The sequence below is a fragment of the Erpetoichthys calabaricus genome, chromosome 16 (genome assembly GCF_900747795.2).
Source record: "Erpetoichthys calabaricus chromosome 16, fErpCal1.3, whole genome shotgun sequence".
Classification (NCBI taxonomy): domain Eukaryota; kingdom Metazoa; phylum Chordata; class Cladistia; order Polypteriformes; family Polypteridae; genus Erpetoichthys; species Erpetoichthys calabaricus.
In genome coordinates, this window is record NC_041409.2 from 94,734,501 (window position 1) to 94,746,714 (window position 12,214).

Sequence of the window (12,214 nt, forward strand, 5' to 3'; positions counted from 1 at the left end):
TACAAAATCAACATTATCCAAAACGGATCATTTTTCATTTGTTATTGGTAATTCCTCTGTCTCCCCTTCCCTACAAGTGTCATCCTTGACAGTACTTTATCCTTTCACTCCCACATCAATAACATCTCCCGGTCTCCATATTTCCACTTGCGTAACATTAATCGTATTCGCCTCTCCCTCACTCCCCACACCACTGCTATCCTTGTTCATAGCCTTGTTACTTCTCGTATGGATTATTGCAATTCCCTTTTCTTTGGTCTTTCTCGCAAATCTCTTTATAAGCTTCAGCTGGTCCAGAACTCAGCTGCCCGCATCATTACTAGAACCCCCTCTGTTCACCATATCACTTCCGTTTTGCAGCAGCTTCATTGGTTTCCAGTTCGGTTCCGAATTCAATTCAGAATTCTCCTACTAACTTTTAAGGCTATCCACAACCTTGCCCCTCCCTATCTGTCTGGCCTCCTCCAAGTTGCCATTCCCTCCCGTACCCTTAGATCCTCTTCCTCCATCCACTTGACTGTCCCCTTCATCTGTCTTACTACTATGGGGAGCAGAGCATTCAGTTGCTCTGCTCCCCAGCTTTGGAACTCACTACCACCTGAGCTTAGAAATATTGAATCATTTTCACTTTTCATATCTAAACTTAAAACTCATTTGTTTAAGACTGCAGATTACAATTGCTATGTCTGATTTTAACTTTTCTATTTTACTTATTGTTTATAATCTGTTTTGTCTATTGTTCGGTGTCCTTGAGTGTTTAGAAAGGCGCCTACAAATAAATAAAATGTAGTAGTAGTATTATTATTACTAGTTTACTTAAGGTGACGAGTCTTTTCATTGTTGACATTGTGACTTCTATGGAGGAAGCACTTCAGATTAAGGAACAGGTGGTAGTTGTAATGGGCCAGATCTGAGAATCTTTAGAAATTTGAGTTTCGTAGACCAGCCTTTGTATCCTGTACTGTGCGCGTGGTGGCATTAAATGCTTGACCGGTTTCCTTGGCAATGTATTTGCTAAAGCATATCAGCATAATATCGTGTGATTATGTGTGCCTTTAGAGGCATTCAGCTGGCCTCTTATCTTTTTCTCGCTGCACTCTTATTGGTCATATTTGGGGTTCTCCTGGGTTGGCTGGTTGCCCCACTCAAAGAAGTTTTAGTTGCCTCTTATGACATGCTGTTTTACTAATCTTCTGTACAAATGTACTTATCTTGTCTATTAGGCTTGGCAGTGCTTAGCAATAAATGAAAAGGCATGTAATGTAATAAAGCCACAACATACTACTTCTGTAAAATCTTTACTATAAAAATGTAATGGCTGTAAATGTGTTATTTTAGTTTCCTATTTCTAAATAAGACTTGCTTCTTCATAGAGACATGCAATATCATTTAAAAAATTGTGCATATGATTTTGTTGGCACTGGTTTGGAGCCTGCATTTCTTTGGTATTAGACAATCAACATGCTTTCATTGTATCAGGTTTTTTTTTTATATATATACTAGACAAAGAGCCCGTTACGACAACGTAAAACGGGTACGAGTGGAATAGTATAATATATAATAAGTATAAGCACCACAAACCTGATATAGGTGTATTGAATGAATGCGTAATTAGGCCTTGAGCTGTAGTCGAAATCGCCTTTCAGGCCTCTAGAGCTTTAATCGAAGTGGCCTTTCTCTTTGAATTTTTGGGGCCGTAAATCCGCCGCCTCCCGCGATGTTGGGGTTGGATATCGGTCGAAGTCGCCATTCTCTTTGAATTTTCGCGGCCGTTGTCGCCTTTCTCTTTGAATTTGCGCGGCCGTAAATCTGCTGCCTGCCGCGATGTCGGTCTCATAAGGTTTTTCGGGCAGCTGCGCAGAAGGCGACTGCGCATTCGGCTTCGGACAGATGTGAGTGAGTAGACTGGCGAATTATGTATTAAGATATATAGATATAGATATAGATAGATATAGATATATATATATAGATATAGATAGATATATATCTCTATCTCTATATATATAATAGGGGGCTTTGCCCCCTGCTCGCTTCACTCGCCAACCCCCAGGCCTGTGCTACGTGCTAGCCTCTTTGTGGTTCTGCCGCTCACGTATGGGGATGCGGATGTACAATTTTTTAAACAGATTTTTATTTTCATGGGAATTGTTACATGCATCAACACAACGTATAACTGCCTGTGATTGAATTTCATTTCTTTCTCTCTATTAAATTAAAACGACTTTTTCCAATGTTTGGCTCTGAGATTTGTTCATTGTCTTTGCAAAACCTATTCTAACAGGAAACTGTTAACGTTTTAACATGAATGGCATATCAACATCATCATAGTGGTTGAAACCTGGATGGAGTCCTGTCTGTTTTCATTAGCTTCAAATTCTAATTTTCTGCAGTGATGGTTTCATTTCAGGATTTAGCGTTCTAGGACCCCAAAGTGAACAGACCTTGCTCAGAAATAATTGCTTAGAATGAATATATCCAAATGACCCATAACTAAACCCTATTGTGTCTGCTATTTCACACACTACTATTTCCACAGTTTTGTCTTTTGTCCAAGGCTAGTCAGACGTTGGGTCATCTTTGAGAGATATACCGCCATAACACAACTCTGCCTCCTGGTCCTTGACTGTGGTGTATAAAGGGGACCTGAACTGTTATACATTAACTAAAAGTAATGTAGACGACAATGAATCCACTAAGGCATATTTTTCTCTAGAGTTAGAAATTCAATGATAGCATATTACTTGGTTGCCTGTAATTGCAAAATCATCTTTACTTGGTTTCTGAAACAAGAAGCATACACTATAACCACAAATGCTAACTTGTAACTCGTACATTCTAGTACAGGGGAGCTAATCATAAGCCACTTACAATTTTGGGCTGTAGAATAAGAATAAAAATGGTTACGTTTATAGTGCCATTCGTAAACTACTACAACTGAAGCTTTTTTCCTATATAGTACTATTTTATAGTTTCCTTTTCAATTACTCTACATACATTTTTACAATCTTAATGCTAGGAATTGAAATAACTCATTCAGAGTCTTACAGGAACTTGGTTGCAGAGACTGAACAAGCAGCATTCTGTTTTACAATGTGCTAGGCAACACTTCAGACTGCAGTCACATTTTTTTTTTGTTTGTACTTAAAATTTGTCAGTTTCTTCAGGGTCAACTAGCATAGTTTGTCTTTGAGAAATCTGCACATTTTCCCCACTTTTATGCAGCGTTCACAAGTATTTCCAAAGATGTGCATGTTAGGTCAGCTGTAAATTGCCTGTAAACGAGTGGCAGAGGTCTGCAGTGTTCAGGCCTGTCATTCAAGTTCAATTTGTCTTGTATCCAAAGCTGTACTGAGAGGCTCTGGCTTCCTGCAGTCCTGTGCGGAATTAAGCAGTTGCAGAAAATTGATAGATAAGATCTTCAGTTTGAAAAGCTTTTACTGAAGCTCTTTAGAAGACAGTCGTTTCCTGTTTTCTCCAGCTGACTTACTCTTGGGTTGGGGAGAACTGATCAAAGTCTAACAATGAGACAGTGTTGAGTCCTGAACACACAGCCGAGTGTTTGATCTTCCTTCAAGTACTTAGTGATTCAGTTACTACTTCAGCAATACCTTCATTGTTAAGTGAATATTGTCAAACCTACCTAATTCAATTTAGAGCCACAGGGGCTGAAGGTAGAACCAAATCTGGATGGACCACCAAGGTTGGTGGTCTGTCTAGCTTGGTGATGTCCAACGTGGGGCAATTTGATTTGTTTCAATTCGAGAATTTAGGTACGTTAAACAATTTATAAAATGAAATAACAGAAATTCACTGTTCAGAGACATTTATAAATTTATATAAACATAGAAGGGATGGTGAATAACCCCTTAATTTGATTTTACTACCGGCTTGGGTTTTTCTACTTAGAAATCGTTTTTACTATTAAAATAATATGAATTGTAACAATGATTATAAAATTTTGCAATATAACAAAAATATAAAATGATCAAAATATTACAGAAAAAGCTGTCATTAAAGTTATTTTATATTTATAAATATGTCTCTTATGTTTTCAAAACTGTATTTTTATATTCTTATTATTCTTATACAGTAATCCCTCGCTATATCGCACTTCGCCTTTCGCGGCTTCACTCTATCGCGGATTTTATATGTAAGCATATTTAAATATATATCGCGGATTTTTTGCTGGTTCGCGGATTTCTGCGGACAATGGATCTTTTAATTTCTGGTACATGCTTCCTCAGTTGGTTTGCCCAGTTGATTTCATACAAGGGACGCTATTGGCAGATGGCTGAGAAGCTACCCAACTTACTTTTCTCTCACTCTTGCGCTGACTTTCTCTGATCCTGACGTAGGGGGATTGAGCAGGGGGGCTGTTCGCACACCTAGACGATATGGACGCTCGTCTAGAAATGCTGAAAGATTATCTTCACGTTGCTACCTTCTGTGGAGCTGCTTCGTGAAGCGACATGCTGCACGGTGCTTCGCTCTCTTAAAAGCTCGAAAGGGCACGTATTGATTTTTGACTGTTTGTTTTTCTCTGTCTCTTTCTCTGCTCCTGACGGAGGGGGTGTGAGCTGCCGCCTTCAACAGCTTTGTGCCGCGGTGCTTCGCATACTTAAAAGCCAAACAGCCCTATTGATTTGTTTGCTTTCCTCTGTCTTTATGACAGTCTCTGCTCCTGATGCGCACTCCTTTGAAGAGGAAGATATGTTTGCATTCTTTTAATTGTGAGACGGAACTGTCATCTCTGTCTTGTTATGGAGCACAGTTTAAACTTTTGAAAAAGAGACAAATGTTTGTTTGCTGTGTTTGAATAACGTTCCTGTCTCTCTACATCCTCCTGTGTTTCTGCGCAAATCTGTGACCCAAGCATGACAATATAAAAATAACCATATAAACATATGGTTTCTACTTCGTGGATTTTCACCTTTCGCGGTGGGGTCTGGAACGCAACCCCCACAATGGAGGAGGGATTATTGTATTTTTTTTATTTTTTTTTTTTTAACAATTTCTTAGTGATTTCTTTGTCGGAAGCTTTCTTCGGAAGCTTGTTTAGACCAAATTAATGACATTATGGGCTTCCTCCATGTGAGTAGGAGTTCACTTTGTGAATAGGTAATAATAAGAATAAGGTATATGTTACAGTGGGGGACATCATGATTTTAAGAGAGGCCTAGGTGGGGCATGGCCAAACAAAGGTTGGGAACCACTGGTCTAGCTGTAATGCCCACTCATGTAAATACCCACATGGGGTAAATTTAAGATCACAAATTAATCTAACATGTTGGGAATAAAAACTGGATGGAATTTATGTGTTATCCCTATATATTCATAATTTTTATCCTGGAACTGAAACAGTACCAGGATGTGGGATTCATACCCAAGGTCCTACAACTTTAAGGTAGGAATGCTAAACAATAGCGGCTCCCTTCATGTTTATCAGTTCTGTTTATTTCAAGGAGGAGAATGTGAGAACGGTACTCCTAAACTTAATAGATGTGTAGGTTGGCCAGTTTTGTGTGTGTGTGTGTGTGTGTGTGTGTGTGTGTGTGTTTTGTTTCTCTCAAAACTGGCTGCTATTGCTTCAGGAGTAGCAGTTGGGGAAAGGTGCAGAAAATTGTGTTTTTCCAAAAACGTATATAGGGAAAAAAAGTGTTGCTCAAACATCCTTTATGCAATAGCAGTACAAAAGTAGCCTAAACATTATGCACATAAAAATCTCTAAATCTCTGGATGCCTAGTGATGTTCACATGCTGAATAGGCTAAAGAAGGTTGATATATTTGAGTATTATACAGCGGTGCCTCTGCTAAAAGCGCTCTTGCTTTGATATGTTTTCTGCATTGGTACTGTAAGTGCATGTTTGAGTATGGCATTGTTGGAAGGTTGACTCTAATTGGAATTAGCAGGAGCACACAAAGGCATATAAAGAGGATATTGACTTAGGGATGTAGAGGTTCCAGGGCTACTACAGAAAAGTCTCTATTTTTTTTTTTTTTAATGTATGTTTTGGCCAAACCTAAAGTAATTCTGGTGCTTGGCTGGATGTGACCATTGGGTGGTCTTTAAAGCTACCTCCCCCATAGGCTCTCCAAGACTAGGGTTGTGAAATAAGACCAGGGCTCGGTTGCAGAGATAGCCTGAATTGATTAACTTTATCTGTTCTCTCTGCAGGACGGCTGGCCACTGGAGACTGCAAAAAGAATATCCACATTTGGGAACCTAAGGAGGGAGGAGTATGGCAGGTTGACCAGCGACCTTTTCTTGGTCACACCCATGCAGTTGAGGATGTTCAGTGGTCACCCACTGAAGCCACAGTGAGTTCATCGAATTAGTGCTCATTTGTGAATTAAATGTTGGCCTTCAATTGCTATTGTCTTTTACAACTTTTCTTCTTTTTCTGTAAGGTTTTCGCCTCCTGCTCAGTTGATACCACCATCAGGATATGGGATATTCGGGCATCCCCGTCCAAGGCCTGCATGTTAACTGCAGATCAGGCACACTCCTCTGATGTTAATGTCATTAGCTGGAACCACAATGAGCCTTTTCTTGTGTCTGGCGGCGATGATGGGTTGTTGAAGATATGGGATCTCAGGCAGTTTAAGGTGCGTTCGTGTAGACCCTTCTCTAATTTCTTTATACCAGTTTCTTGAAACAAAGCTGGACTATCAACACAAATTATTCTAAAGCAGTATTCCAAGTTTTACTTTATACTACGTGGTAGAGGAGTACTGCTAAGATCTTGTTTAATAATTCTTTTGTTAATAATAATCAAATTTATCAGGCCAGGGAGCGTGCACTGGTACAGCGCGTTGTCGTACCCACCACACAATGAAACAGCTCAGTATCCTGGTTGGCAACCCCCCCACCCCCAGGCAGACATATTGTCCAATCCCACCCTCTGGAAATTACCCTCTATCTGCAGCAGCCAGGTACAATACAATACAATTTATTTTTTGTATAGCCCAAAATCACACAAGAAGTGCCACATTGGGCTTTAACAGGCCCTGCCTCTTGACAGCCCCCCAGCCATGACTCTCTAAGAAGACAAGAAAAAACTCCCAAAAAAAACCCTTGTAGGGAAAAAATGGAAGAAACCTTGGGAAAGGCAGTTCAAAGAGAGACTCCTTTCCAGGTAGGTTGGGCGTGCAGTGGGTGTCAAAAAGAAGGGGGTCAATACAATACAATACACAGAACAGAACAAATCCTCAATACAGTATAAAAATAAAAATTTTACAAGTACGGACCAGAATTTAACAGTAGATGATATCACATAATATGATTTGGATTTGTTTAGAGTCCTGGAGACCTCATTCATCAAGTTGCCTCCCCCATTTGGCCATTCCACGGCTGAAATAGCGCTAATCTGATGACAGGACCCCTCTACCCCATGATTCCTGTGATCCTCCATCAGGGATCACTTTACCTTAGGCAGGCAAAACAACTTGGCAGGTGGGCCATGGCACCAAGTGCCACATTTGAGTACCAAGAAGAGAAACAGAATAGGTGAGGGTTAGTATTAAAGTATAACTATCATGTTACTTCTGTTTTAGTGCTAATGACTAACAACAGAGATGCAGTCTGTACAGTTAATCAGCAGCTCTAGTCAGGGTGTGCTACACTGAAGTAGTGAGTCTTCAGCCGGGATTTAAAAGCTGAGACCGAAGGGGCACCTCTTATAGTAGCAGGCAGACCATTCCACAGTTTAGGGGCCCTGTAACTAAAAGCTCGACCTCCCACCGTTATTTTATTAATTCTTGGAATCATAAGCAGACCGGCATCTTGAGATCTTAATGTGCGCTCAGGTTTGTAAGTCAAGGTGTTACATGGGTGTTCCTCTGGCCTGGTCCAGCCACTCAGGTCCTTAACAATGAGGATCCTGCGAGTTGGGTCACCCTCTGGGAATTGCGCCACATGGCCATAGTGCCGTAACTGACGCTCCCTCAGAATGCAGGTAATGTGCCTCATTTGGGACTCCATAAGCAACCGCTCATTTGACACAAAGTCAAACCAGCAGTACCCAAGGATTCTCTGAAGAGACACAGTACTGAAGGAGTTCAGTCTTCATCTCAGGTCACAAGATAAGGGTCCATGTCTCATAACCATATAGCAAGGCAGGAAGCACCAGAACTCTATGAAGACTTGGACCTTCGTCCTTTTGCAGAGATACCGGGAGTGCCACACACCCCTTTCCGGTGACCTCACGGCCCCCCCATTCTCTCCCAGTCTTTCTACTGACTTCATAGGAAGAGTCACTAGAGACATGAATGTCACTGCCGAGGTAAGTAAACCTCTTGACAAGATCGACAGACACACTGCTGATGGCCATGTCCAAGAGGTCATTAAAGGCCTAATCTTGGTTTTTATCAGGACACTCGCAAGCCCAGACACTTAGACTCTTTGCTCAGTCTCTCGAGAGCCCTGATCAGAGCCTCCATTGACTCAGAGAAGATCACAGCATCATTGTTGGTGAAGAGAGATTCACTAAATCAGATTAATACTTGAGCATTTTTTATGTAAAGCATTTATGGTCTAATGTGAACTCTATTACCTTTTGTTGCTATAAAATAATTTTATAATATACTGTATGTTGTACTGTTCTTTCCTGCTTCTTTACAATAACAAGTTACATAGGTTAACAAGAATTAGGCAGTTTGTACAATGCCTGGGTATTAACTCCTCTTCTTTTTTTTTTTTTTTTTTCTCACCCCCCCCTAGACGGGAAAGGCTGTGGCCACATTTAAGCAGCATTCTGCCCCTATCACATCTGTGGAGTGGCACCCAACAGACAGCAGTGTTTTTGCAGCAGCTGGTTCAGATGATATTATTAGCCAGTGGGACTTGTCTGTGGAATCCTGCGACCTTGTGTCCGATGGCTCTATCTCCTCTCTGCCTCCACAAGTGCTTTTCCTTCATCAGGGCCAAACAGAAATAAAGGAGTTGCACTGGCATCCCCAAATTCCTGGGTTGCTTGTTAGTACTGCATTGTCGGGGTTCAACATCTTCCGGACTGTCTCTGTCTAACTTGATTTCTGAAAAGGAACTGACACCCTATCTGCTGTCTTTGCTCAGTTTTGTGACTACGGATTAACCAAACAAGAAAAGCAAAAACTGCCAGTGGTATTTTTTTTTAATCTTGCATCTACTGATATGTTGTTTTCATTGCTGAAAGAATAATGAAAATACAAGGCATATTTTAAGAGACTGTTTTCTTTAATTTATTATTTTTCCTTCTGACAAGCTGAATTATGTGCTCTTCTCATGGGGCAATAGCACCCTCTATGGGCTAATAGCAAGTATTAGTAAAAAAGAAATTCCAAACATGAAGATAATGGATTGTTAAATGCTTTTTAAATACAGAAGTAATTTCTGTGCTAATCTGTTCAAAGGGGGTATTTTTATCTTGTGCATATATAGTAGTTTTATTTTTAAGTAATTATGATGGAATGATTTCATCATTGAGGAAAATATAAGAGAGGCAGGATGCACATCTCAATTTTCGGTTGCATTTGTCATACACTATTGCGGGTTAGTTTGTCAAAAAAATATTAGTACAACATTTGGTATCAAAGTGCACATGGGATTTTCAACATCTTTACACGAAGTTAGCAATTAGATTTGCCTGACATCTGAAATAACTACTCAAACCATAAGAAGGGAACACCACTGAACCTAAAAACAACAGACACAGTATCGCCCCACACAGTGTCCGGTTCAGATAATGGGTTTTATTTGTCAATAACATGTTTCCTAGTGAATACAATCCAATTACCATATACATTCGCGTTTAAGTTCTCCCGTGTATAAGTCGGGGCTTGATTTTAGCGTGTAATTTCTGGTATTTTATAATGTCGGTCATATAAGTCGAATGCGGAAAACTCACGCTATTGGTCCAAGAGATTATAATATGCTGACGCCCACCTAAGAGAGTAACCACGGACCACACAGCCTTGTTTTTCTATGTATTGTGCCTATGTGACCACATGGTAATACCCGAACTATTCTGAAGTGACGATTGCACTGTTTTGTGTTTTTTGTATCTCACACCCTCATACACCTTTATCGTAAGAGCATCCCTTATCTATGATGGAGTGTTCAATCAGAAGAAAATATGAAGCTGGTTTTAAATTAAAAGTCGTTGAATTGGTGAAAGAAATTGGTAACTGCACTGTTGCCAACAAAATTTGATGCATCTGAGAAACTGGTGTGAAATTGGAGGAGGCAAGATGTAAAAAAAACAAAAAGAAAATTAAGTGTCGTATTTTTGAACGGGAGTATAAGTCAGGGTCCAATTTTATGATCGATTTTTCACGTTTCAAGACCCCACTTATACGCGAGTATATACGGTACACAATTACAAAGCACAAGATTCATTTTTCTCGCCTTCATTCCACCAAGGGAGTGTTGCCAGCTGTCTCCCAACTCTGACTGCCCGAGAAGACTCAATGGGCCCTAAAGTGGTACCCTGTGTGGCTGTAGTTCTCATCCTGTGCCCAGTGCTGCCCCACAACCTTCAACCGCAGTTCAACTGAGTGTTTCAGTTGTTTTTATTAGCCAACTGTAATGAGAAGTCAAGCAAAATGACTCCTTTTATTGGCTAACTAAAAAGATTACAATATGCAAGCTTTCGAGGCAACTCATCTCATTACATCTTACCTGAAGAAGGGGCCTGAGTAGCCTGGAAAGCTTGCATATTGTAACCTTTGTAGTTAGCCAATAAAAGGAGTCATTTTGCTTGACTTCTTGGGATAGATAGATAGATAGATAGATACTTTATTAATCCCAAGGGGAAATTCACATACTCCAGCAGCAGCATACTGATAAAGAACAATATTAAATTAAAGAGGAATAAAAATGCAGGTATAACAGACAATAACTTTGTATAATGTTAACGTTTATCCACCCAGGTGGAATTGAAGAGTCGCTTAGTGTGGGGGAGGAACGATCTCCTCAGTCTGTCAGTGGAGCAGGACGGTGACAGCAGTCTGTCGCTGAAGCTACTCCTCTGTCTGGAGATGATCCTGTTCAGTGGATTCTCCATGATTGACAGGAGTCTGCTTAGCGCCCGTCGCTCTGCCACAGATGTCAGACTGTCCAGCTCCGTGCCAACAATAGAGCCTGCCTTCCTCACCAGTTTGTCCAGACGTGAGGCGTCCTTCTTCTTTATGCTGCCTCCCCAGCACACCACTGCGTAGAAGAGGGCACTCACCACAACCGTCTGATAGAACATCTGCAGCATCTTATTGCAGATGTTGAAGGATGCCAGCCTTCTAAGGAAGTATAGCCGGCTCTGTCCTCTCTTGCACAGAGCATCAGTATTGGCAGTCCAGTCCAGTTTATCATCCAGCTGCACTCCCGGGTATTTATAGGTCTGTACCCTCTGCACACAGTCACCTCTGATGATCACGGGGTCCAGGAGGGGCCTGGTCCTCCTAAAATCCACCACCAGCTCCTTCGTTTTGCTGGTGTTCAGGTGTAGGTGGTTTGAGTCGCACCATTTAACAAAGTCCTTGATGAGGTTCCTATACTCCTCCTCCTGCCCACTCCTGATGCAGCCCACGATTGCAATGTCGTCAGCGAACTTTTGCACGTGGCAGGACTCAAGAGTTGTATTGGAAGTCTGATGTATGTAGGCTGAACAGGACCGGAGAAAGTACAGTCCCCTGCGGCGCTCCTGTGCTGCTGACCACAATGTCAGACCTGCAGTTCCCTAGACGCACATACTGAGGTCTGTCTGCGAGATAGTCCACGATCCATGCCACCAGGTATGAATCTACTCCCATCTCTATATATCCACCAATTATATCCATAATGGCTAACATGGTACAACACCCTAGTACTACAGACATATGTAATTTGCCAACTGTAATAAAAGTATTAATGCTTTTGCAGTCAATTGAGTCGAAGGACAATCTCATCTCTTTGCTGTTTACCTGTGCCGAGTGTGTTGTACAAAATGTCAGAGTTTAAAGTAGCGTCAGGTTAAATGTTTCCGTCAGTCTCACGGGATGAGTGATCATACCTTCAAGTTGGCAGTCCAATACCTGAGCCACCGGAAGGCATCTTCTGAAGTTTTATCAATTACACTTGGCATCTAAATTATAATTCTATGAAAAATATTTACTATCCAAAAACACACTGCAGTCATGCAACTCACAGACCTAGTATCAACTTTCTATTATTTTAATAACTGATGATTATACAAACATGTT

General features: G+C 40.9%; 1 protein-coding gene across 1 annotated transcript in view; it reads left to right on the forward strand.

Moving 5' to 3' along the window:
- grwd1 (glutamate-rich WD repeat containing 1) overlaps positions 1-9,204 on the forward strand; it is a 44,206-nt gene extending 35,002 nt beyond the window's left edge. The window contains exons 5-7 of the mRNA XM_028821803.2: positions 6,177-6,319; positions 6,410-6,607; positions 8,721-9,204. Of these exons, the coding sequence (XP_028677636.1) occupies positions 6,177-6,319; positions 6,410-6,607; positions 8,721-9,026 (647 nt within the window). The 3' untranslated portion in view covers positions 9,027-9,204. The remainder of the gene's footprint in view (positions 1-6,176; positions 6,320-6,409; positions 6,608-8,720) is intronic.
- Positions 9,205-12,214: the final 3,010 nt, after the last annotated feature.